At 42.4% G+C, this 26,746-nt stretch overlaps 1 protein-coding gene across 4 annotated transcripts in view; it reads left to right on the top strand.

Annotated features, from left to right (window-relative positions):
• Nucleotides 1-26,746, top strand: part of LOC110977126 (rho-related BTB domain-containing protein 1-like) — a 48,270-nt gene that overhangs the window by 14,105 nt on the left and 7,419 nt on the right. The window contains exons 2-10 of one of the 4 annotated variants that reach the window (XM_022230970.2): nt 403-615; nt 15,632-15,852; nt 17,109-17,212; nt 19,975-20,157; nt 21,598-21,805; nt 22,957-23,124; nt 23,616-24,450; nt 25,117-25,235; nt 26,099-26,344. In XM_022230970.2, the coding sequence (XP_022086662.2) occupies nt 15,673-15,852; nt 17,109-17,212; nt 19,975-20,157; nt 21,598-21,805; nt 22,957-23,124; nt 23,616-24,450; nt 25,117-25,235; nt 26,099-26,344 (2,043 nt within the window). In that variant the 5' untranslated portion in view covers nt 403-615; nt 15,632-15,672. Of the gene's footprint in view, nt 1-402; nt 616-1,718; nt 1,902-3,355; nt 3,782-15,631; nt 15,853-17,108; nt 17,213-19,974; nt 20,158-21,597; nt 21,806-22,956; nt 23,125-23,615; nt 24,451-25,116; nt 25,236-26,098; nt 26,345-26,746 lie in introns of those variants that run through there. The other 3 variants (XM_022230972.2, XM_087144863.1, XM_022230971.2) reach the window with 3 other exon arrangements.

Here is a 26,746-nt window from a genome sequence, read left to right as displayed (position 1 = left end):
TCAGCTGTCATTCCCTGAACACTATTGTACTGGCTGCTACAGGAAATTGTCAAATTTCATCACATCCGAGGCTCCAACCCTTGGAAAAAATTTCTGGGGGGGAAAAAAAGAGAGAAAAGCATATGATTCAGGGAAGGGTACTTGCTGAATGTATCCTGTCGGGACAGGAGGGGGGATCTTTTCCCTGAGTCACTGCTTGGAGCTAAGCGGTGACAGGGGATTGAGGTTCGATCAGGGTAGGGAGGGGGTGGTGTTGGACCCAGTTCCTTTGGCTGGATGCCAAGGTCACCGGCGGGGTGACTCAGTGGGCTGGGTCTTTGTTGATAAACACTGAAAGGGGATCCAGGGGGGGAGGGTTGAGGTCTAACTTCTGACAACCCGATCTTCCTTCCTTACTTCCAGACGGGGCAGTTCAGTGGTCAGGGAAACCTGCAGTGATGCACGTAGCAAGGTAGACAAGATTCTGGCTTTCTGTCTGCCACTGGGTTGGAGGCGAAATCTTTGTCTGCCGCAATGTTAAATTCTGAAAAGTGGAAAGCACTACTGGAGTGTTTCTGCTAAGTCTTTTTACGATAAGTTTGGACGGTGCTGTGAGTTTTATCCAGCTGTCTGAGGGTAAGTACAAACAGAAATTGTGTTAAATCATATATTTATCTCTAGCAACTAAAAAAGTTACAGAATCATTGACGTTGCACTCTGGGAAACTTGCGGGAGAAAAAGAAGAAAAAGGTATAGAAAAGAGGAAAAGGGGATGAAAATTGTCAGAAAATTAAAAATTGCCATGAAATGCTTCCAATTGGACCCTCATCTGTTAATGGTTTTTCAGTCTGCTAGACAGTACTAAATGAGTATTTTTCCCCATTGCAACCCATAGAGCTGTACCTCCTTTTGAACAAACTCAGGGTCCAGAACGTTCCATACTCAGTTTTTTTGTGGACTACAAATATCATCGTCCCTAGTTTCTCTCATTGCTGTTGAAAATTCAGTCCAAGGAGTCCAACTCATTAGGGTCCCTCTCACAACAAACAGTACCGTACTTACAGCAAATGGCAAATCATTCTTAGTAATATCTTGGATAGCATCTTGCGGTTGCGATAGCTGTACATGTAGATCTTCATCATATGTCACTGGTGCTGCAAGACTGGTTGATTGTGCGGTCAACGGTTCATCAGTTTACCACCAGTCAGTCACCTTTCTTCTCTGATACATGGCTCTGGGGGGATTTTTGTAAGGAAGTACCCCGGTGCAGTATGGGTGGAGTCTGATGTCCATGACTTTCTTCACATTGAAGGACTGTGCCTACCGGATAAACACATTTGCCCAAGGCAAAAATCCACAGATACTAGCTGCCAAATGTATCGTACACGTGTACATTTTAATGCTCTTGTATGAAAATACATGTACTGTTTCCAAGTTTGGTTGTTTTTTTTTCATTAAGATTATTTATTAGTTTTTATTACAATCAAAATTGACATTTTAAGAGAAGACAAGTCTCCTTTGTCGCACCTGCCAATGTGATGAACCATTTAAATGGGCTGGCCCAGTCTGACTCACTGACTACTCGTACAAAATGGAGTAAACATTCCGTGGAATAAACATTTCATGACGCAGGCCTCGTTCTCCGCTGCCCCAGCCCCTTAAACCTTAACATCCTGTGCAGCGGTTTTCCCCCGAGAGTTAACAGATACCTCATGGCACACCTGGCTGTCAGTGGTGCGTCGCCGAACTGCACACCGCATGACTAAAGGGCTCTGTAGCTACGTGCACTGTCTACTGGAGTGTGTGCCGTTTGTTGTGATGCAGCAAGGTATGGGCAGGTATTCATTGCACTGACAGTTTCAGTACCTTTCGCCGTACGGCCTGAGGCTGACGTTGACCTGCCGTCCTCCGAGCTGGAAGTGGTGAGAGTCATGCCTGTAAATGTACATGTACTTGTGCTCTTGATATTCTCTGGATACTGGAACAAAACTGAATAAAAACGATTGCCTAATGTACATGTACATTAGGGTATAGTGAATTTTGAATCTATTTTTAGGTTGGGCAAAGTTGAAATTTTTTTTTAACGCGGTAGGTCTTACATGTAAATATCGCCAGGACATCATTCTAGCCTATTCAGAACTTAAAATTCAAGCTTTTTTGAAATTTACTATACCCTAATGTATGTGTGTTGGCTGAAAGTCGATGCTGTTGAGCAGAATCTTTTACAGCAGTTTTTTCTCTCAGTAATGTGCAATATTGAACTCCATGAGATGCCCCTTGTACCATACAGGTACCGGATCCCTATAAATGTACATTGCATATTTATCAGTATAGAAAATGGGGACGTCTTGAATTGGTGCAGAAAGTTGGGTTGATAAATATTGCTGATTTGTGCACGTATTAAACATGCATGTACGTGCAAGCATTGATACGAAGGTTGGATTGCTTGCAACGTTCTTACATGTAATCGCACATTTAAGACTGGCCAAGCACAAATTTACCAGTATTCCCTTATTTAAAAAAGAAAACTGAATGTGAGGCTTAGAATCAAAATTGCGTCACCCCTCAACAGATTACATTTACACTGAATAATTATGCTAGAATCAGGAAACAAGATCAAACATTTCTGCCCCGAAAACTTCTGACGCATATGTACATGTACGTGTACTTGTGCTTCGGTATTTAAAAGAAACCGCTCCTGCATGTAATTTGTAAATGTACTGGTACATGTACCGGGTACATGTGTATGTGTACGCATGCGCCCCCCCTTCCCCCATCAGGAACAGTGGAAAAATGAATTGTGTACATTGTCACCTGAGCCAAAACCTGCAATCCAACACTCCATGCACACAGCCCTGCAATATCCTGTCAGCGAAGCCCGTCTCAATGTTCGGTAAACCAGTAAGGTGTGCATATTATAGACATTGTGTTGTCAGCACTTTCCAAGTTTAACGTACTGTACAATATAGATGTCCCATCTTTACAGGTTGAATCAAACAATTTACAATGTACCGTTCCTCTACTCCTTGCTCTGTGATCTAATGGTACATGTACCAGTAAGCTCTGTGATCAAAATAATACGAGAAATGTATACATATACTTCCCCGAGAGTGGCAGGTTTTGATCTGCTTAAATCTTTGCTGGGTCCAGCACATGTCCAAGGTGCTAGGAAACAATTGATGCAGTTGGCACAATGTTTGATTAGAAGGTTTTTTTGAATATTCATATTGTCTGAATAAAAAATGTAGTTTGAATTATGCAGGTAGAATCCTGCCTGTTATTTTTATCGGCTACTCTCTTTGTCTGGTATCATTGCTTCCTGAGTTGGAGCTACTGGTACATGTGTGTACAGTGATTCATTTTATAAGGATATCAGCTGGAGCATTGAGTAGTACACCAGATTTGTCAGACCCAAACATTTCGAAATTGTGACAAGATTTTCACATGGAAGCCTTGCACGTGCATGTACATGAACGTAATTCAATACTTGTTGATATTTCAGCTGGCAAAAACCAAGCTACTGTACTTAAAGGCTTTATGTGTGAATTTCTGAATTCTGACAACTCTACTGGTACGGATGTAAAATGTACATGTAAATGTTGAAGTGTGCAGCTTTAAGAAGGACAGCTACACGGACCGGTAGGTAAGCCACCAGCATATACGTTGCATGTTTTTGTTGGCTACCAAGAGGGCTCTTCATGAAAAATGGCCGGCTACACTGGGGAGTCAGCCTCTCTGAATTTTCAAATGGAGATGACGGCGCCGCCCAAGTCTTATTTGCCCATCTTGTTCAGCCCGCTGGGTAAGTGAAATTAACCCTTCGAGCGATTGACGTAATAAGCTATTCAGTCTGAGGTTCCTGTATCTCAGGACGGGCCCCTTCACATAGGAACAAGGGACAGTCCTTGTAAGGAGAGTGAGCCTCCGACAAATAGTGTTTATTCTGGACTTAGCCGGGTGAAAACATCCGCTCGCTCAGGTACATGTAGGGCTTGTTCACGTAATTGGTCAAATGAAAACAAGTTTCCCAGAGATGGATGTGGTTCGCAAACAGCAGCGGTCAGATTATAATGCATACAGTTTGTGAGCGATGTTGAGTATCGTTGATGAAGCGCTTGGTGATCTCAGACAACTTTTTCTGTGATGCAGGTGTACTGATACATTTCTTGAATAAACCACGATACATGTATGCTTTAATCCTTATAGATGTGCTGTTTTAAGCTTACTGACCAAAATTATTTGCCTTTATTTTTGTTCATTTTTGTTTGGGCCATTCAAAAGTGCGTGCACTTAAATTTCAACTTTTGTTTCAAATTTGCGTTTGAGTTGTCTGCAGCGTTTACTCACATTGCACAGTAAACACCCGTTTCTGGAAATATACAGCTGAAATTTGTGCCCAAATTTAACACTTGTATACACAGAGCGTGATCATACCGGTATCTGCTGCCTGCCCTCGACTTCTGTTTAAATTGGGAAATTTATACAAAATTCAAATATTAAGCTGAAAAACTCTGCACAGGAGTTGTGAGAATGAAACAGTTGTCCAGGTAAGTTAATGTCTGGTCGAGTTTTGCAATTACCGATACATGTGTTCTACGTATACATGCATCAGCTATGTATGGTATACAGTGCATGTCCATTCAGTCAGTTCCAGCACTAGATGACAGTTAATGCAATGGCCATGATGGCATCAGATCTTTCACAGTATGCTCTTTCATTACATTCACACCATTGTTAATAAAAGTCACTTTTTTTCTGTGCCTGCTTCTTTTTAGTTGATTTTTATCCTGTTATTTTTACTTAAGAGCAGCTACATGTATACATTTAAATCATTGTTTAATACAGTGATATAAAATTAAATTTAGCTACAGTAATGTATCCATTTCAGAAGTTAGACAGAAATCAGATTGAATGCTTTTAAAAATCAAAAATGAATTTGACGTACACGTACATGCACTTCATAGATGGAACATCAGTATTTTTATTGATCTGGGCAAAGATTGGATAGTCAAGAGCCACTCACGCAGAGGGCATGCAGGGGGCATGACGTACATTTTGTCAGACATAAAGTGCCATGATTTATCACTTGAAAACAAACTGTAGATGTAAACAAGTGCAGATCCATTCAAACCTTGATAAAAAAAAACTGTTATAGTAACAAATTCACTCAAAATGGCAGTAAATCATGGAGGTGGTATCAAACACACAGGCCTTCACCATGTCAGGCACCAAATTTCAGCTACATGTACATACATGTATTCTGTGGGTACACTTATATGTACATGTATTATCTACAGTATACCGGTATTGGATGTACATGTATCATGTAAATGTACACACCAAGGTGTGAATGGATCTGCACTTGTCTACTAGTACATGTACATCAGTTTGTTTTCAAGTGACACCGTTAGCTTCTCTTTTTTGTCGTACAAGCATTTTGTCTTTTTGTCACTGTTGACTCTTATTCTCACACAACATGATGCTAATTATTACACTTAGTTCTGTATTTTGTTTTTGTTTGTGTATCTCTGCTTGTTGTTTCATGTTTTTGATCCTGGCATGGCAATATACCCCGTTGCCTTCTGCCTATGCCACCATATTGCTCTGTACTGGTACATATGTACAGTACATGTACATTATTTTCTGTGTTCCTAATTTAATTCATTTTCTCTATTTACATGTACTTGTTATATAATTTTATGATCTTCATTTAGACAATCGCTTTGTGTAACATACGGAGCACCTCTTGCTTTACTTTCCTTTTGTACGTGTGATTTTCAGCAATATGGAAATAAATGTGTTTATGAATGAATGAATTCTCTGCATGCAGGTACATTACATGTATGTACTGGTATTGTACATACCCACCAGTTACCGCTGGGCGAGTAGTGAATTTGTCTAATCGATTTGATCATGCACAAACTAATCATGATTTTAGTCAATTAATCGAGATAATCGCCCAGCGGTACCACCGATGACATTTATTCATGTACATACATGTGTGACCGTAGACATACCGGTAGTGTTTTTCTGATGGTTATGATTTCATTGCCATAACCTGAACACTCCCAAGCCTGTGTTTCTGTGGTTCAGAAAGTTCCGATACAGTATGCTCCGACTGGTTGTAGCAGCACAGACATGAAGTCCTTTTCCTTTTTCACCAACTTTTATGCAAATTTGTACTTGGAAAAAAAGGGATGGAAAAAGCCAAGTTTTATTGATAAATGAAGATTGAAAAATTTTCCGTGATTTGAAAGCTGCAATTTCAACCCAGTTATGCACTGTACTGGTAGGCTGCATGTTGATTTTCATGTAAATTACATACATAGGCTGGGGAGTGCTTTTAAATTTGCAGAATATTTACTTAACTGGATCAGGACGATTTAGTTCTTCCATTTAACGTTCCGGCATTTACTGTACATGTAATGGTAATGTACCATACAATGTACTGGTACATGAGTGTACACATGTACATGTACATATACATGTACATGTATGTACATGTACATTTGTGTACATGTACTTGAGTATATTGTTTGTGTTATATTGTACTTTAGTTATATGTGTATATCTTTTTGTCTATATTTACAACATATTTCAATAAATTTACATGTATCTATATTTATTTTGGCAAAGTATCTCATGCTGTCTATAAAGTCTAGGCAAAAGCTTTATCTCCAGGAAGTGTAAATATTATGGTTTCAGCCCGAGTATTCTGAAATAGTCTTGGTGTATTTTGCATTATACTGCAGACCAAGGTGCACCCAATGCCATGCAACCAAGGGGTCAAGTTTTTAAGGTTCCAGCACATGTACATGTACTATTTTTCCATTCTTTTAAACTGGATGTACATGTACCCTGTCATATTGTACAGAAGGGAATAAAGCAAACGTCCATACTACTGCATGGGTAATTCCAGAAATTAGGGGTCCATTTTTTTGTGTCCCTGTCACATCTGACATACGATTTTGTAAGTTCAGAACACATTTTCTACTTTCCAAGAGTGATGAATTAATGCAAATTACCCGCCAAACAAACAGTAATAGTAATCAATTCCGGTGATATTTCCATGTCAAAAAACAAAGGTCAGATGTAACAGAGACACGAAAATGTCACACTTTTGGACCCCTAGTTTCTGGAATCAACTACTGTACATGTACAAGTATATACATGTACTAGTACTACTATGTCAATTAGACAGTAAATATCTTCCTATTGAGAAAAATGCCTTTTGATGGTCAGTCCTCTCTCTAAAATCTTTGCACATTCCTTTTTTTTCGGATTTGGATTTTTCTGCAGTGACGATGGTATAAGCACATAAGTACATGTAATTCAGTAAACCTTTTTTTCTTAAATTCTTGCTGTTACACGTTAGGGCTGTGCTGAATATCCGAGTAGTTGGTTGATTATCCAATATTTGAATTTTATTTTTCAAATTTGAATTTGCAAAAGTCATAAAAAGAGAGGGAGAATTTTCCTTTGTTTTAAATGAGAAAATTTGCTCTATGGAGGCTTGTTTCAAGCAGACTCAAGGGATTCAAAAAGTAAATTATTCATTAAAAAGTTGTAAAGGAATAGAAATTTTTAACAGGGCAAGAAGTATTGTTCATCTCTTAAATCTCGCTAAATCGTGGCTGGAGATACTCCTAGACATGAGAAGCTATTATAGTAGTTATAATGCATTCTTGTGTGCATTATTGCAACTGATGTATGGTCAGATATTCAATCCATTTGAAGGTTGAATATCCCAATAGTGAATAAATCAAGACAGTTAATTTGATGAGTGAATGCTTTTACAATGCTTTGAAACTTGAATGAAATTAACAAAGGCAATCAATCACTTTACATGTAATTGGATACACATACTGAACATTATGGATGGGTCCGGTGAATATTGCAAAGGTGAATGCTTCTCATTTCCTTTTTCTCTGTGGATTTGTTTCCATTAGTCTCGTGCATTGTCTCCAAGGGGCGACGCCATTGTTTGCCTCCAAGCAGAGACCAATGAATGAAATCACATGTAATGTCACTTTGTGTAATGGTGCACATGTGGCTTCATCATACGGTACACGCTGGCATTCCAAGCCGTGATTTATCCACATCTCAGACACTGTTTGAATACTGATGCTTTCCTTGAAATGCAGTGACCATAAAGAATTAAAATTGCCATGAGTTGACGCACTGCATGGATGCATCAAACTACATGTGCATGTATCTTGTGCGAGAGATCTGCATTATTAAATACTATGCATTTAAACATTTTAATCTTATATACTAATTGCATATAATACTACATGTACGGTACATGTACATGTATGCAGTAAGATAAATTATTTGGCTTTGTTGTCGCATACCTACATGTACATGTGCATGTGTGTGCAGCTATAATGTCCTTTCTTAATCTACCGTAACTCGCCCTTGGCGCAATTGATTTCCGTTAATCTCTAATCCCAACTTGCTCACTGCTGTGTCAGCTGGCTGATGTCCTGGTGCATGCCTGCATCGCAGCGAACATTACTTGTGTGTTTTATCAATGCCGTCGAATGGCGAAAGACTGCATGTGCACGAATGTACCTGTACTGGGGAAAAAAAACAGTTCATTTGTTGACTATAACATTTGATAATTTTCAAAGGGGGTACCAGGACCGGTTTGTTTGCCGGTCTTAAATGAATTGTATAACTTTGCCTAAGAAATCTGACAAAACAACATCAATTTGCAAAATTCTATGTAAGGTTAAATTATATTAAATTAAATTAAGTTAAATTTTATCGATTGATGCACGTACTGTACAAGAAAACTCACGAAGCACTCATTCTACTTAACTTTTTCAGTAGCAACGTATGCCCATTGCCAGAGTTGGCCATGTGTTCACAAAATGATATTTGAAATTACCCGGTGTCATGTTTTTGTTGCATCATTACCTTACTTTGTGCTTTTCCTAAGCACAGTACCCTTACATGTAAGTTGTCATATTCACATCGTATTCACATTTATTTGATTTTATAGAGACAGAACACAAAGTGTAAGTAGTGTTTCAAGATGTTAGTAGCATGGAGGGGCAAGACAGTGAGCCCCAAGCTGGACCAAGAGAGGGTGCAGTTCTCCAAGCAACAGAGGTTCCTTTGATCAGAACTGAACTTAACTGGTTCGTGAATGACTAGGAAATGCACGCGGTACAGTCACGTCGCTACCAACAAAATGAACACTCCCAACTAATGTGGCTCTTTTCAACTGATGAAGGGATGCTTTGATTATATCATCTGCATGCATGATGTACATGTACACTTTGTAAATGTTTCAAGCCTAAATTTCTGAGTAAAACCAGTGACAAACATTAAATAAACATCTTTGACATTTAATTGATCGACTTAAATCAAAAGTGGTTCAAATTGGAAGTACCGTACATGTACGTGTACCGGTACTTCCAAAGATCTTCCACATTCCTATGCATGTACACGATTACACATGTACATGTATGTTACTTCCAGGTTGTGTTACACGCTCGTATATGTAGGAATGACATTGGAGAAACACCCAACGAACCACTGACTGGCATGCCTTATGTCAGTGAGTATTCCTAATCTCAGTAATCCTTCACCAGAAGTGGTCTGGTGGTTATAGAACTTCAATTATTATCGGCACGAAGACTAAGTCACTTGTGCAGTGGGTTTAAAAAATGCATGCTTCTTTCGCAGCTAGGTGATTTTGCAACATGAGCTACTATAGGGCCGCCTGTCAGCTTGGTCGATGCTGTTTAAGTCCCAGCTGATTTGATGTCCGGGATTGGGAGAACTCTGTCTCCTTCGAATGCTTGCCAGATTAATCATTGATAGTGTGAAGTCCTGATAAGCAATGGCTAACATGAAAATTCTGTCGGTTTACTCTTAGTCTTTGCAGCAATATTTGCACATACCGGTGCATGTAGTGTACTCAATCAGGTTATCATTTCTATAAAACTGGTGATTCGGGGATGGGTACATTTACATGTAAGTCCACTCAGTACGGTTAATCTTTCTTCTGGGATTTGATAATTTTCCAGGTTACTGTTTTGATCAAGCAAATGGGTGGGTTTTTTTTCCTCTCATTTGCCCAACTTCCTGACCAGCCATAATCACGGCATAATTCATGCTAGCATTGCACTGGTACTTGGTTCACACGCATGTACATGTATGTGCCAATGATGATGTGAATAGAAAAAGGATGGACCCTCTAACAATTTGTCGGAGTTTTTGGTACTTAAACATTCCTCCTGCCAGCACCAGGGAAGGGAGATATTTTCTTGCATTCTCAGTAGTGGTGAGGGGCAAGAAATTTCCGACGTCAACACCCAGAGTCTTTACTTGAAGTTCTTACTGATAGGTCTTGGTCTTGCACCTTCAGAATGGACGTTCTCCCTTCGCAAAGTGGTTTTTGGTTTGTCTGATTGAAATACTGTAGTTAACCAAGTAACTGACTGAAGGATCAGTTAATTACATTATGTGAATTATTTTAAAGCCCTAATTGTAGAATGTACCAGTAATAAGATTTTTGTGCACAGTGCGCTCAAAATAGAGTGAAGTCTGGCTTTTCAGTGACTAACACAGGATCCCTGGGTAAACTGCAGGAACTGTTGCACTACGCTTTGTGGACGGAATTAATAACAGTGTTCTACAGTAGTTGACTGCAGTTTCTTTTTCTCTGTTCTTGACGTTAAGGTGTTTCAGGAATCAAGAACTTTCCAAATTGCTGAAAAACAAGGATGAACAATGATGAAACTTTGAAACTGAGCTTTGACTGTAAACATGTTTTTGTACTGGGAGGGGCACGTTAATTGCAGACTTTCCCCAGGAGCTTTGGGGAAGGGGTCTTTGGCGCTGAAGCCCTTGGACACCTCACTTGGTGAGGTGGTGGCCACCAACACATCGTCGCAGATGACTGGCGGCTTTGTGTTGTATCAAATGAATATATTAATCAGCAAGCCTTTCGATCTGCCCTCGTGTTTGGTAATCACTTGGAGTCGTTGCTGTTATTTTTTGTTTCTTTCCGGAGAACTCAGCAGAGCCGTGTCTCAAAGGCATTCAAAACAAAAGTGGTTTGGTAAATGTGTGAAGTGCACTTGGGGCTCTATAGTTTTGAATCTTGATTTATCTTAATCGTTTTGTTGAAATCATAAAAGATGTACAGGCAAAGGTGGTTTTGATGATAGTGCCATTTACAAAAATAAAATTATTTTGCCATTTATTTGATTTGAATAAACTCTAACCAATGGACTTTTGTACTGATAATGAAACAGTGAAGAACAGGGTGATTTGTGCATGTGTATGCGATCGAACCTGAAAACATTTGACAAGTATACAGCAATGTGTACATTCACTGTATATGTACACATACTTATCATACGGTACACGTGTACATGTATGCATTGGTACCAGGTACGACTACCGTACACTCTGGCAGAGATGCATGTAAAGTACCATCTTGACAGTGGCTGCATGTTGACAGGTGATATTCAATACATCCACATTCCGAGCCATATGCAATTGATGCACATGCGGGCACTCAACGAATTCACCTTCTTCAAAGATCAGAACAGAATCCATGCATGCGTGTACATTTCAATCACAAACATCACTGTAGGCCTACCCTAGATCATCCCCAGCACCTGGTGATAGTGTACACATGCATGATGTTATTAGTACACACTGGAAGTGGTCTTTCTGAGGGGGGGAATCAGGAATTGTTTTTGCCGCATTCCTTAACATTACTCGCAGAAAAGAGAAAAGAGGATATTTCTTAGAAAAAGAGTCCTTTTCTGTCATTAAAAATGTAATCACTTTGGTGATACAAATGCAAAAAACTGTCCATGTTCAGCATATTATATAGAACTTAAGCGTATGAATTCCCTGTCCATACTGTGCATTTCAGTCTCTGCACCAACACAAAATGATAAATGTGAATTTCAATCATTTCAGTGCTTCAGTTTACACAAACGCACTGCATTCAGTCAATTCTTACCGGTAAAAACCTGTAATAACATTGTACTCTGCCAGTAGAATTACATGTACGCACCAGCATACCCTAGTCGGTGGATGCTCGGCAAAACTGCCTTTTCAAGCTTTAATGAAGGAGAGAAACGTCTGTGAAGGGATCGGAACAGACGAGCCGGATGATTGGAAAAAAATTCCCATGTGACCAGGGAGCTGTCGCCACATAGAGTTTGATAGAGACATGCATGTACAACAGATTAGCAATCTCTTTTCTGTGCAGCCTTTACATGTACTTTTCGGTGCCTTTCCAAATGAAAGGCAGTTTCCTATTCATCTGCCATTTGTTAACCTGAGTGGCCGACGGGGATTCTGGCATACTGTACTTTGCTCACGTGAGCAGAAAACTCACACGATTGCAGCATGCCTGTTGAACTGTGGTCAAATGCCATTTCAGATTTTCTACTCAGGAGACCCGAAACTCGGGTGTCTTGACAGACAAGTCATCAGTGCTGCTACCTGACCTCAAGTGTGTGTGAGGACCGACGGCTTCAGAGATTCTGAGCTTCAGTTCTGCATTTTAGTGATCTGTGCTACGATGACGCTGTGAATTTTCTGAGGACATGATTGCTCACTGTCACAGCCAAAAGTTGAACCCCACAGATTTATATTAGAAGTGTGTAGTACAGGGTTAGCCAGAATGCATGAATCGTGTGGGATTAATCACATTCTGGGTTGCGCGGCGCATTCCCAGATACAAAATATTTATTTCACTCAGACCCAGAGTCTTATTGAAGCTATGGCACCCAGGGTTCACAAACATCCAGGCTCCACAAAAACAGGCACAAGCATTTTGATGAATTAAGTTAATGACGTGATTTACATGGATTTCCCGTTTGATGTCACCATCCGGTGTGAAGTTTCATTGTAATTATATAAATCGTCGTACGACTGATGAACAGAAAATGTGTACAAGAGAAACACTGCCTTGCTGATGTGCTAATGCAGGTTCGATGATGTATTGTGGACTTCCAGCTGGTTGACATGTTTAATCCGGTTTGGCATAGCAGACATGACAGTAAGGATGTTGATTAATTAATCACTGCGTTCATTGGCATGGTAGGTTAGATACATGTATTTGTTTATATGTTTCCGTATGAACTCATGCTAAATCATTTTTTTTCTTTCTTTCTCTTTTTTTTTTTTTTGGTGTTTGATCCAAATAGTGAATTCTTTGGGGGCGGTGTTGGTCAGCATAGTACCGGTACCAGTGCAGTACATGTACCAGTATGTATGGTTCCTAGACTTCAGGGGGACCATAGATAGCATTAATGTGCAACCAGTCATAAGAGATCCAGTTAGGGGCAGAGCAGTTCCATGCAAAAATTCTTTTCCCCCCTCCCCCCGAAACCATGAACATGCTTTGAGGCTGGACTTTTGTGGATAGTTTCTTTGACTGTTCCCCTCCACTTTTCCATCAGTAACCCTCACTTCAAAATCCTTCTAAAGCTCTTCTTCCAAAATGGAGAAAACCTTGTGTGGACTCGGCTTAGATCTGGTCTGCACAGCCTGAACTGCTTGGATCTGTTTTTGTTCCCAGGTCTAGACAGAGACCAGCAAGGTTGGTATGCACTGGTTTGCAAGCAGAACAAGACAGCTACCAATTTTCGTCAGAATTAGTACAAACCTGTATAGTGTCTTCATGTTAGTAATTTCTGCACAGTAACAATTTATGACATTCAATTACCACACTTGTACATGCACCCGTCTGCAGGGTCTTTAGCACCACCTGTCAGCATTCCAGTATAGTTTCACTGATACCGGTACGGGTACATGTACATGTACCCAGTACATGTACAGTGTATGTCTAAATAAACGGTGGCAACGTGTCTTGTTGCTGTTGAAATGATGCTGCAAAGGGGAAATTTCACATACACTGTAGGCTTTGGTCCCACTGACAGTACCAAGGGAAAAAAAAGTGCCGTACATGGACTTACACAAGTTTTCATTGTGGTTGTTGCTGAGAATATTCGATTTTGAACATGTCTCCATTTTGACCAGCCCGGGGCAAGTATAAAGACTTTTGGACAAATTTGCACAGGCTTCTAGAACTACCGGTACCTTAATGTATTTGAGAATGTTACAGGTGGATAACAAGCTGACGTAATTTGTCTAGAGACTCATCTACATGTACAATGTACCAGTAGTACGGTACATTGGTATTAATTTGCCTGCATGTTCGGCTTGGGTCTTTGAAAAGGGTGAATATGGCACGTTGCCTGTAGGGTTACTTAGAGAATGTGTTAAGCAAGCAGCCTGCTGTACTGTCACTTGATATGGCTGCCTCTCGAGTGTCTTTGATGTCTGTAGTTGATATTCAAGACATGATGCATGTACAGTCTCGGCTTTGTGGAGATGTGGTCCCCAGGACCCAGCTACATACTGTAGTTGAGAGAAATATCTAATCCACCTAATGTTTTGATGCGAGGTGTCAGGGAAAAGATTGGTTGATAACCCGTAGCTCAAACTTGCATATTACATGTATTAATGACACTGTTGTTGCTTGTCATAGTTCTGGATGCATTGAGAGTGAGAGTGGCTATTAGGTGATTGGCAATCGCACAACTTTGTACTGATTAAGAAATGTCTCCTGACGTGGTAATCTACCAAACCATGCACCGGTATTGTACCGTTATCACGAATTACATGTACTTGCACAACATTGATATACATGTACATTGCACATGGATCTTAACATCAAGGTATCGATCACTACCAAGTTTCAAATTTAGAACTTGGAGAACACGTTGTACTCAAACCTTTCTGTTATGCACCAGTATAGAAAACTTTTAGGGCGCCATCAAATTACACACGCATACCAATATATCCCAATCTAAATTGGATTTCTTTTCACTCACCCAAATGATCGGTGACACTAGATATTGTGCGAGCACAAGAAAACGTGATACCAAAGCAGCTCTGCCTGTTACAAGAATGTGCCCCGATCGCTAACTCTGGATCGGGTTGTACTGAAATCGTACGGCATGTCGCCCCCGGAACTTGTGCAAATTGTCAGGTCATCTGTCTGGCCTCCAAGCCACATTTTTTCCTTTTCTGTTTTTTCAAACTGTCGATTTATTGCTGTCTTGGGGGAAAGCATGCGTACGTGTCAGACCTTGTGAAAGTTGCTCGTTGTTGCACAAGTAATTTTCCTCGCGGCATAGCAAGATGGATCTTTCTTATTGGAAAGTTTCAATCACAAATTAAATAGAGTCATCAGGTCAGACTTATTTTCCCATGTAAAGCCAGACACATATATGTAACGTTCAGCTTGGGTTTGGAGCAAAAAGGTATCCTGATTTCATTTTCCGCAGCGACTTCTCGGCTACATGTAGCTTCAAGTATGGTGGTAAGGATGGCTATCGTCATTCATCATGTATGAACGATGTCGTATGCAGGGGTACAACATTGCTAAGCAGTTGAATTTATGCTAAATAAAATCAAGCTGAGTATCAGCCACAGGCAGTATGCATTGTAGCACATTTTGGCAGGTAGCCAAGGTTTTTTCCTGCTGAGCAGATACTTCGTTCTCCTTGCATATTAACATCAGCTCTATCATTGGCAGTACACGTACATGTACTTGGGCTGAATTACATTCTATATTGGAATTTCCATTTTTCTCCTGCAGGCCATGCAGTGGAACCCTATAGATGCCGGCCCCGCCTAACCATGGACAACGAGCTTCCCCGTCAGGAACTGGTCAAGTGCGTAGTGGTAGGAGACAGCTCCACGGGCAAGACGCGCCTGATCGTCGCCCGGGCGACCAAGCGGGCCATGACCCGGGCTCAGCTCTTCCAGACTCACAAGCCTTCCGTCTGGGCCATTGATCAGTATCACCGCTGCCAAGAGGTGGGTTTGGGTCCTGGGTTTAGAAGTCATGGGAGGTTGGATTGGTTGAGCCAGGTGATACCGGTATATCAGAATCACCAAGAATCACATTGGAGGATCAAAGGTCGTAGGAGGTCACTATAGGGTCAGGGCCATTGATGTATCATCACTACTAAGTAATGGATCATGGGGTCAGAGGTCATAGGGTTAAGGGGGGTCATGGGCACTCATCATCAGCTGGATGTGGGTTACAAGGTCAGAAATCATTGGAGGTTATGGGGTCAAGACCAGTGGTCAGTGTCACCACTACCAAGAGTGGTCATGGGGTCAAATTGAGGTTAACTATGGTAAGATATCTTAAATTACATTGTATAATAAGCACTGTAACATTCATTGCTCTCTCAGAGCTTGAGAGAAAAGATTTGCATTACTCCCAGGAGGAGATTTGACCAAATCCACCACTTCTGGCACACCAGTGCAGACTTGCCAAGAACTTAACTGTCAGTGAGATTGACGGGATAAGCTACACGACCAATCAAAATCTGACATACGCATGTACAGCATTCATGGCATTGGTATGTACATGTACAGTATGATCTATAACATTGGTACTACAATCGGTACAGTTACTCATGATCCAGTCTAATTGTGTCAGGAATGTCAGTTTGGATATTGGCTTGTAATATTAAGATCTGTCAAATGACTGTAGGGGGAACATGATGAATTACCAATAACTTGGGGACTTTTTATTTCATTGCTCTCCTTTTTCATCACAGGGAAATAATGGAGATGACAGGGATTAGTGAGAAGGAAAGAATGACCAAAGCCAGTGTTAATTTTTTTCACCACTCACATGTAGATCTCTTGACCCAGAGATGGCTGGCCAGTAGCTGTACTGTAAACACTTGGATATGGTATATTACTTCAGAGCCAGGAGCTATCAGCAGAGCTTGTACTTGTCCAGACCAACTGAGCTTGTTTATACCAGTTGTTCAGGATACAGTCTGTCCATGTCCCTTTTCTACTGTACAGGCACAAGATGTTTTTGCTGGGGAAAGTCACAACAACAAAATTCGTGATGTGTTTACGTCTGTGTCATCGCTCAAGCCCATTCATATGTCATTGGGGCCCCGCTGTGATCAGATTAGCAGGTCTGGCGCTGCAGTGCTGGACTTACAATCGAATTGTGTCCCCCCCCAACATGTGTTATATCTCGGCTCTCTGACTTTGTTTGGGTGTGTTTTGTTTTCATTCCATCATTTTTTTTAACTCTCTAGGTGCTGGAGAACTCTTGGGAGGTGATAGATGGAGTCAGCGTGTCGCTGCGACTGTGGGACACATTTGGCGACCACGAGAAGGACCGGCGCTTTGCCTATGGCAGGTTGGTTGGCTCTTGCGTTTCATTACTGACCCAGATGCATAAATTAAATTTCTTTAACCTAGCGTCAATGCAGAAACAAGTCACAACAGGACTTTCTTTATATGATCTTGCGTGATACTTTTTCATGCTATCCGGTGATGTTCCTTGTGTAAAAGTTCGCCCAAGCAATTTTGCCACTTCTGTGACACCAAATTTGGTCTTGCATGTACAGTATGTGTGATATCACTGTTATTCCACTGGTGTAAGTTTGATTGACGCTGCTGTTTGATTCAGCAACTGCATTTATGTCATATGTATTGGTATTTATGTTCAGGTTTTGATGACTGACAAAGGTTTTAGCAGGTGTATATAACTTAAAGGGAAATGCTCAAAGCCTCCCTCATAATCATCTTGTCACTTGATTAAACATGGAAGATGAGGATACCTCTTGATGGATAAACCAGGGCTGGTACCTGTATGTGCAGAGGGAATTGAGGTCAGGGCAAGGCCATTGGTGCTAGGCACAGCTTTCCTGTCAGGCTGGCTTTGCCCTGGTGAAATGGAGTTACCATCTGTCCATTCATCAGCCCAAGGAATTGTCTAGACAAGTTGTCCTACTGGTACCATTAACCCTAATTCCAAGAGCATGTGAAAAGGCACTTTGACATTGGAGAATTGGACACTGTTGGGGTTAATGGGAGAGTATAGAGGTCAAGCAGCTTAACATTCCAGAGATGTGACCCAAAAAAATGGGGACCTGCAATGGCTACACAGCTCCTGTGATGTCATTGGTCATTTGGGAGTGCACTGTCATAGTTCCAACTTCCCTCTAGTGTGATTAAATGCTGAAGTCATCATATACAGTGTTTTGAGAATTCAGGGCATGCTGTAAGCACACTTGTAAATATTTGAATGAAGTGTTTACCCCTCCCTTGGCATTAGAGTGCCAAATTTCATCTTTAACAAAAGCAGCTGGAAAAACCGGTGTGCATTCCACTCACATGTACCGTACAATTGTCAGTGTTCTCAGTCTTTCTGTGCATCTCCAATGGAAAACTGCCCAGGGCTATTGACCGTGTTTGGATGAGTATGCTGGATTTTGGAGAATCTAGACCAATTGGGGTTAAAACTTCAGAAATCCTCCAAGTTTGGGCCTATACATGCAGTCGGAGCGACAGGTACGGGTACTTGACAAGTAGAAGCAGCTTTTATTGTTGTCCAGTGAGGTCAAGGGCTCAGGGTCCCCCCCCCAAATAACCTTTCATGTACATGTACCCGGTACATGTACATGTGTATACCGGTCTAGATTGATTCCTCTTCCTGAATTTCGCCGCGCGCTTCCTGGCCATTAATGACTGACCATTTGGCTAGAGGACCCCTGCAGGTTCCTGTTTTTCCAGGGTTAGGCAAGTTGCCGGCAAAAAGGAATGGATACAGTAACTGGGCTTTTTTTTTTACACACTCACCATTGAACCTGTAGGTCGCATCCTGTCCAAACAGAACCCAGGATATTTGTGACAGGTATCAGACTGGACGTAGTTCAGTTTGGGTTGACTCAGTGGAAGTGTTCAATTTCTACCCGGTTCCTGTTCACGTTCGGCATGGCAGTTTTTGGTGGCACCTGCCTGAAGCTGTCAAAATCAAGATGGCTGCGCAGTAGCAAAGCGACAGGTTTTTCATAAAGAGCTTGAGCCCTACATGCAGCAGTGGGCCTGCGTGCTCTTGACAGCTGTCTGAATCCATCATACTCCATCAGAAAGACTTGGTACCTTTAGTCCCCGCAATTCATTTCCATCATGAATGTCCAAGTAGATGTTGGATTTTGGTGGATATTTTGTCCCAAATGCTGGTTGAAACCAAGCCTGACCAACAACAGTGGCTAATTCCACAGCAGTGCTGAGCAGGTTGCATTGTTCTGATTGCATAAACCTGAAAACAGTTAAAAAGATTAGTGACCTATCCGCCGACAAAAGACAGACTGGTACGAAGTTTTCCAACCAGATTCTCGCATGTGTTTGGCATGTGCACAAAGACCATACATTCCAGCATAAATTCATTGCGCGCACTCGGCATGCTCCGCATCAAAGGCGCATTAACTTGCACGCCTAAGCAGTGAGTTCATCCCAAAGGACAGTCTACACGTATTTCATTTAAAAACATGCCCTCATTTGTTCCCACTCGGAGCGGATAGAATATTTCATAGCCTAAAGGTGTTGCTTATGCATGAAAATGTATCAACTATACATACACAGTATGGTTTTTACTGACATCAAGCATATTGCAAGAGCCTCTTTGGTCTGGCATTCTTTGTCAGATTGGGCGTCAGGAACAGAAGGTGGTATGGCTATGCACCATGATGCATCAATTGGTGGCAATACAAGCCACATCCTCAAAATAGCTTTTATCAAAGTGGGTATTACTTTCACATGTAGGATTATGGGAGATGTGTTACACATGTATAGTGTAGCTCAGTTATTGTTTTTTAATTTGTTTAAATGTCCTCTGAATTGAAGATCTCGTATTCTTTGTTGTTTCCATGTCTTTTTGAAATGGATGGGGATTTTGTTGATTGGCATGAAGACAGCAAATATAGCATTTTTATTTTCTATTATAAATCTATATACATCAAACAAAGTAAAAGGGACTGTCAACTAGACCAGCCATATTTGAATGTTGCAAGATTGTGGATGGTGCTTCAGTGCACAAGTTAATTGTGCACCCGCTCCTGTGTTTGTTCCCGAAGTCACACCTGTTCCCTGTTTGTTTTTTTAAACTCCCCGCAGAGCTGACGTTGTCCTCTTGCTCTTCTCGGTTGCCGATGCCGTCTCCCTCCACAACACCACCCGTGTTTGGCTGCCAGAGATTCGCCACTTCTGCCCGCGCGCTCCCATCATCCTGTGTGGCACCAAGAACGACCTGCGCTACGCCGACCTAGAAGCCCTGCTCAAGGAACGAGGGCCCGTCAGGTAAACAGTGAAAAAGCCAGAGGCACTGTTGCCCGCAAGGGGACTGTTTGCCAAGCAGCAGAAGTATTTCCCTAGCAGAAATTGGTAACCGGCCCACAAAAACCCAATTCGCTGGTTTTCTGCATATTTTATGCTTAGCTTATACATGTGAATCTGCTTAGAAGCAATATCTGCGTAGGAACTCCAGAAAAATTTGGGCCAGAAATGGGAGATTCAGAAGCTTTAGGAGTTTGATGTTTTTAGCCTAAATTCCACGTAAAGTCCAGAAAAAAGTAAATTGTAGCTCGTGGCTAAGGCCATGTCCAAATTTACTGCCTGTGGTTCAGAGTAACACAACGTCTATGGGAAGTGGCTGTAGTCGCTAGCCAATGGCTTCCCAAAGGCACGCATCTTATTCCCAGCCACAGCCATAACATTCAACTGCAGCCTTTCACTAGTCGCTGAAGTTGAGGTCACAGGCCAATTTTGTGGAGCCATTAATCTCAGAGCCCTTCCAGAGCACAGAAACAGTATGAGTAGGAAAAAAAAAACAGTTTACCAGCCACTTGCAAAATTTCATATTTGGCTTTCCGCTGTTAGGTCTCTAACTTTGCTTAACACGCAATATTTGTGGGTTGACAAGTCACTTATTGAAAAATTTTGCTGATAAATTCTTTGTTTTGGAATCCACAATTTTAAGCTCCGTTTGTACACGTATGTGTAATAAATTAAACAAACAGTTCAACGTTTCACTTTAACATTCATAAAAATGTACCTCCACCCGTAATACATGTCCAGCTAGCCACCAGATGTTTCTTTTGTGTACATGTAAGTGCTTTCACTTGCATTCAAACAGTTACTGAAACTCCCAAACCATGTTAGCTAAGAGAGGGCTTTGTAGTTATTCAGTTGCTCATCTAAGCTTTCTTTTTAATTTGCCGTTGCTAACATTTGAGCAGATGGTACACCAGTAAAAGTCAGGAGAGCAAAATACCAAAGTAATAGAAGGATAAAATTTGTTGGTCAGGCAAGTGGAAGGAAAACGTGAACCTTGTTTTGCCTTGCCCGGCTTTCTTTGGAGGACAGTCACAACAAAAGTGAGACATGGGGATCTAATATCATTTAAATGGTTGAGCTTGGACACAGTGGACTGCAGATTCCTTGACAGCAACCACACCAACTTCTTACACATTTGCAAAATGCATTTTTGAAATCCTCTTTGGAAGTACAGTCATAACTGAAAAGAGTTTAAGTTATGTTTTTGCCTTCCTAGATAGTAACGAGTTGTGTACCATCGATAAGATTAGTGTCATTTCTATATTCAGTCTTGCCTTCATGTCTAGAAGCGTCATTAAAAGTCGAAAATCATATACATGTATGTACATGTATAAAGCCATACTTGTATCCAGGATCACAAATGTTATGTATAAAAATTCTCCTTGGACCTTTTCTTGCTTGCAGCCACCAGTGCACCAGGCACCGACCTTTTGACCCCAAAGGGATAGTTTCCCCCTCGGAGGGCAGGCTCATTGCCAAGGAGATCAACGCCTTCTATTACGAGTCCAGTGCCTACACACTGTATGGCGTGGATGAGGTGTTCGACAACGTGGTCCGGGCAGCCCTGATCGCCAGGCGACATCACCGCTTCTGGCAGTCCAACCTTAAGAAGGTAAATTGTCAAGGCAATCATTCTGCACATGCTTGCCACTAGATTATGGGGATTACAAATGCGTTTAAATGTAGATGTTATGAGGACCAGAGATTTTACCAGGACAATTTTTTTTTGTCCCCACAAAACAATTCCAACTATGCCTACAACAGATATTGTCTCCATAACGCGTGCAAGGCCCGCTATAAAGCAAAGCAGTCATAATATACAAATAGTGCCATGGGCTGTGTGAGAAATGGATTGGCAAAGCTTAGGTTACAATTACTGTCAAATTATGCCCGCATATTTCCTACTGGTAAAGCCCCAGACCTGGTTCTGGACTTCAGACATAATGGAGGGTGCCTGACAAGCCTTTACCTTTAACCCTACTTGAAGGGTAACCTTATATTGCAGTTGTCATGCCTATTCATTGATTCACCATTTCACCAATGTTGCGTTTCTGTGGTGGAGGAATGCCATGCCATGCCACTGAAGACGGCCAAAGCCTCGCTTGCCAAGAGAGCCTTATATTGGCAAGGAAATCAACTGGATGAACATTAATCAGACATATGCTGCTTTGCTGTTTTGGCTGTTATCTTGTCTATGCTGAGCATTTCCCATGCTAAACGACATTGTGCACTTTGCAGTCCCTTATTTGCACAGTCCAAACCCACAAAATTTCTCGCATTTGCCCTTTGAAATCTGCTCATGTTGTAAGTTAATACCTTGTTGAATGTAAAACGTGCAAAAAATGAAATGCACTTTGAGCTACAGTACAGATGCCTGAAAAAAGGTTGGCGCCACCAACAGGTTGCCACAGAGATGCCTTTTTCACAGTGCGTTGTGGGGAAACGGTTAACAAAATTCTATTCACCAGCTGTGCTGTGCGGGGGGAATTTAAGTTGTTGCCGATGTCCTTGTGTCGGGGTTGAAGATTCGAAAGTATTGTTTGAGTGTTGGTGTTAGTTAATCAAGGTGGTTGTTTTTTGGGAAGCAAAGAATGCCACAATTACTTAAAAATTTCTTCAAGTTGTTGACTGACGTTTGCTCCAATGCAAACTTTGGCAAGTCAGCCATGTTTTTGTCGACCGTAAACTTGAAAACTGACCTCTCTGTGGCAACCTCTCGGTGGCATGGTGTATTTTTAATCGCCTTTTATTCCACCTCCTCAGGTTCAGAGTCCCCTCCCTCAAGCCCCCTACTTGCCCCCCTGCCCCAGCGAGCCACGTATCGTGGTGCCGCCGTCCACCTACAATAACGACATCTCCAGTCTGTTGAAGGACCTGACGTGCGCGGACGTGACCTTCGTGGTTCAGGGTGAATACATTCACGCTCATAAGGTAACCAGTTCGATGTTCACTGGATTTATCAGGTTTCATTCATGTTCTCATTCAATTCCTTGATCGTGGCATGGTACAGTATCTTCTTCTCTTGACTAAGGCCTTCAGATAGATCTTTCACACTTTAAATCAATGACGAACCCTCAGCATTTTTCACCCTCATAAGATCCATTTCCATCAGGATGCTAAACTGAGTGATACATCAAAACAAGGAGCTCAGTTTGCTCTTTTTAATTGCAAGTCAAGAGATGATTAACAAAGGGCTTGAAGACTCATATTGTGGGAGCCTGTTTTAAGTAGTGCCATGGCAAAGTCAGTCATGTATCAGTGCCTTTGTTGATTTTAAGATGGCATATTAAAACTTTTGAATTGCTGGCTTTTGGGGCTATTGCCAATGGGAGCAGCTTGTCCTAACATCCTAAAATGTGAAATGCTCACTGAATGTTCCATCTGCTCCCACCATTTACCACTGAGTTGTTGTTTCTTCCAAGGTGTGCCTCATAGCAGCCTCATCCGTCTTCCACGATCTCTTTATGTTGGACCTCTCGGACCAGCTGGACAGTTCATCATCCTCCCAGGATCCAGAAGGGCCGTCCTATGACCCTGGCCAGCAGCAGCACTGGTCCAGCCCCGTGCCCGTGCCCCAGCAGCACATGTCCACCTCGCCGGACATCATCGAGACCCCTCCCGACAACTCAGAGCATCACCGCCTCCCTCAAGCCCACCCGCACCACCAGCGAAGCAACTGCGACAGAGACCACACCTCCTTGCTGGAGGATGGCTGCCTGAGTTTTTCGCCTAACGGCAACACCTGCCTGATCTCGGTCCGCCCCAAGACCAGGGCCCTACCCACCGGGGAGACGCCATCCCCACCCCAGCTCTCGGACCCGTCGGATTTCGAGGACTCCATTGAGGGGGACGAGGGCTTGACCAGCCTGACCGTAGTGCCTGCCAGCCTGCGCTACCTCCCCAGCAAGGTCCTGAGCCACCCGGCCTTCCACTCCATCCACCTGCAACAGGCCGAGGACCCCATCACGGGCCGGCCCAAGCTGCGCAGCGTGGTGGTGCTGAACTACAAGATCACGCCCGAGGCCTTCCGTGCCGTGCTGGGGTTCCTGTACCTGGGTTCCCTCAGCCCCGAGAAGTACACCAACCTGAGCGACGTGATCACGGCGGCCTCACTGCTGGACCTATCCGACTTGGTGTCAGCCATCGCAAACATAAAGCATCAGGAAGAGTACATGAATCTGGAGATTGCTGAAGCCTTCTTGGAGAATAGGAGAGACCGATTCAGGGAGCTGTTTGCAGACAAAGGATTCCTCTCAGGTATTCCCTACATTATCATTTCAGAGATGAATGGATAAAGGTCGTAAACAAACCCTGTGATGATCAATTTCATGGGTGCAGATGCAATATCTCTCAAATGACGGTTTTCCAAATTTCATTCTCAGCATTGTCTCTATCTCTGGCTTCTACCTTTGGAGTTTCTTAGCTCAACAAAAAGTCATATGCTACCCAGGGAACATAGAGCTGTATTGCCGTCGAGCGAGATACACGTATTTTCCTCAAGTTCCTGAGTACATACCTACAAGTGGTTTCAGTGTCGGAGATGAAGCCTGAGACAGATTGAGCTTCTCATGAAGTCATAATGCGGTTGAAATCAGTAACTGATGCATTGTTTTCCATTGCACTGGAGCCAGTCTTATTGTGTCAAAACTATAATATATAATCAGTTCTTTGAATTATGTAATTGCCAAGCTTTCGGTACCTGGGTACCTTTGTCAGGGCAAGCAGATTCAGTCTGCTGAAATTCCGATCATGGTGCTACGCAGCCCTTTCATATTTCTCTTATTGTGTCAAGCTTGGCCAAGAGGTGCGCTCGAAATGTGCATGCTTGTGTACATACATCACAGGCTGAGCAGAGCCAGGGGTGGCTTAGACAAGACATAACGTACTGGTTAACATTGATAGCTGCTGTGTGTGTCTGCCCAGATATGGTGATCAAGTTGGACGACGGTGCTGTGGTGACCCATCGGAGCCTGCTGATGGTGCGCTGCGACCCTATGCTTGCCATGTTAAGCAGGCACTTCAAGGAGCGACCCTGCCAAGAGGTGAGTGACCCAAGCCGTCCTGGGCGCCAGTGTCATCACCAAACTTGCTCAGCAATACGGACCTGCTCAGCATGATGGATGTACTGAACAAAGATTTGGTTGAGAGCCAGTGATGAGGAATATGCATATCACACTGAATTGGCTTTTACTAAGTAACTTTTCATCTGTGCTGAGTGGTTCCCTGACATCTGGTTCTCATCTTTCTTTATTTGCCTCTCACTTTGATTGGTCCGGTTACTTAATTGAACTAAGTGGTTCCCTGACCTGAAGTCCTCAGCTTAATTTCACTGTGCCGTAAGTAACCTTTTCTGTACCTCTTAGGAAGCATTTCAGAATGTTCCTGATCTGAAAGGAATTCGTGGAACGCAGTGTGTTCAGTACAGGAATTCACAGTGTTCCCATTAGGAACGCACTGTTCACAAGTTAGCTTGGATGCACGTAGACCTGTTTTCCCAGGATTCTAGAATAATCAAGAGTATGTGTTCTTCTAAAGAGGAACACAAGTGCTCCCAATCAGAGCGAGCACTGTTCTCATTGGCTTGTTCTTTGTCATGCCAACGTTTGAGACATTCTCTTAATGTAACGGCAAATCACTGCACAAGGTAGAATTGTGACAGGACAACAGCCAGTGAAATCACAGAAGTAATCAGGCCGTTGCTCACCTTAACTCAGTGAGGTCAGATAACCACGTCTACCACAACCAGTGAAATTGCAGAGCATATGAGGGATGTGGTCAAACCTCATTTAGTGAGGTCTAGTTACTAGTCTACTACAACCAGTGACATTTCCGAACTTGTGGGGCCAGGTCAGATCATCAGTCTACTAGCCCCTCAACCCCTCACATGTGACCTTTCCACGTACAGGTCATCCTGCAGGGATTCAGGAAGAGTACCTTCAAGGCGGTGCTGGTCTACCTGTACACGGACCAGTGCCCGGAGCAGCTGACCCGCAGCGAGATGCTGTCCGTCATCGAGCTGGCCAACTTCCTGTGCCTGCCCCGCCTGGTGGCGCTGGCCGAGCAGTGCCTGGTGCTCAGCTTCCGGGAGGAGGCGGCCGAAAAGGACGGGGACATCGGGGAGAACGTTTCCCACCTGCTGGATACGTGCAAGGTATGACATACCACAGTAGCAGTGTATCCCCTGTGGTTAATGAGTGCACAGCACCTTTAGGATGGATTATTGATGGTATCTTCCCGTAGTACTGGAAGTTGACAAATTATTTCCCCGGTGAACTTCATGATCCAAAATATGGGACCACAACCATTTAGACTCGGTTTGAAAAGGAACCCCAGTACCTAGGAAGGTTTAAAGTGCATCCAGTATTCAGCAAGAGGTCACCAGCACCGTTTTTCTATTTTCAACTTCGTCTCTGTCTCAGGCTTTATCTTTTTTTTTTAACCACCTGACTTTGAAGTTGTCAACGTAATAGTCTGACAGGGCCACAGGAACATCAAGGAAGATGCAAAAGAACAAAACATTACAGTACTTCAATTTAATCTGAATGCTTCAGGC

Source organism: Acanthaster planci, linkage group LG13 (assembly GCF_054643075.1).
Source record: "Acanthaster planci isolate LZ-2023a linkage group LG13, COTS_SCS, whole genome shotgun sequence".
Lineage (NCBI taxonomy): Eukaryota > Metazoa > Echinodermata > Asteroidea > Valvatida > Acanthasteridae > Acanthaster > Acanthaster planci.
This window is presented reverse-complemented; position numbering and strand designations above follow the sequence as displayed.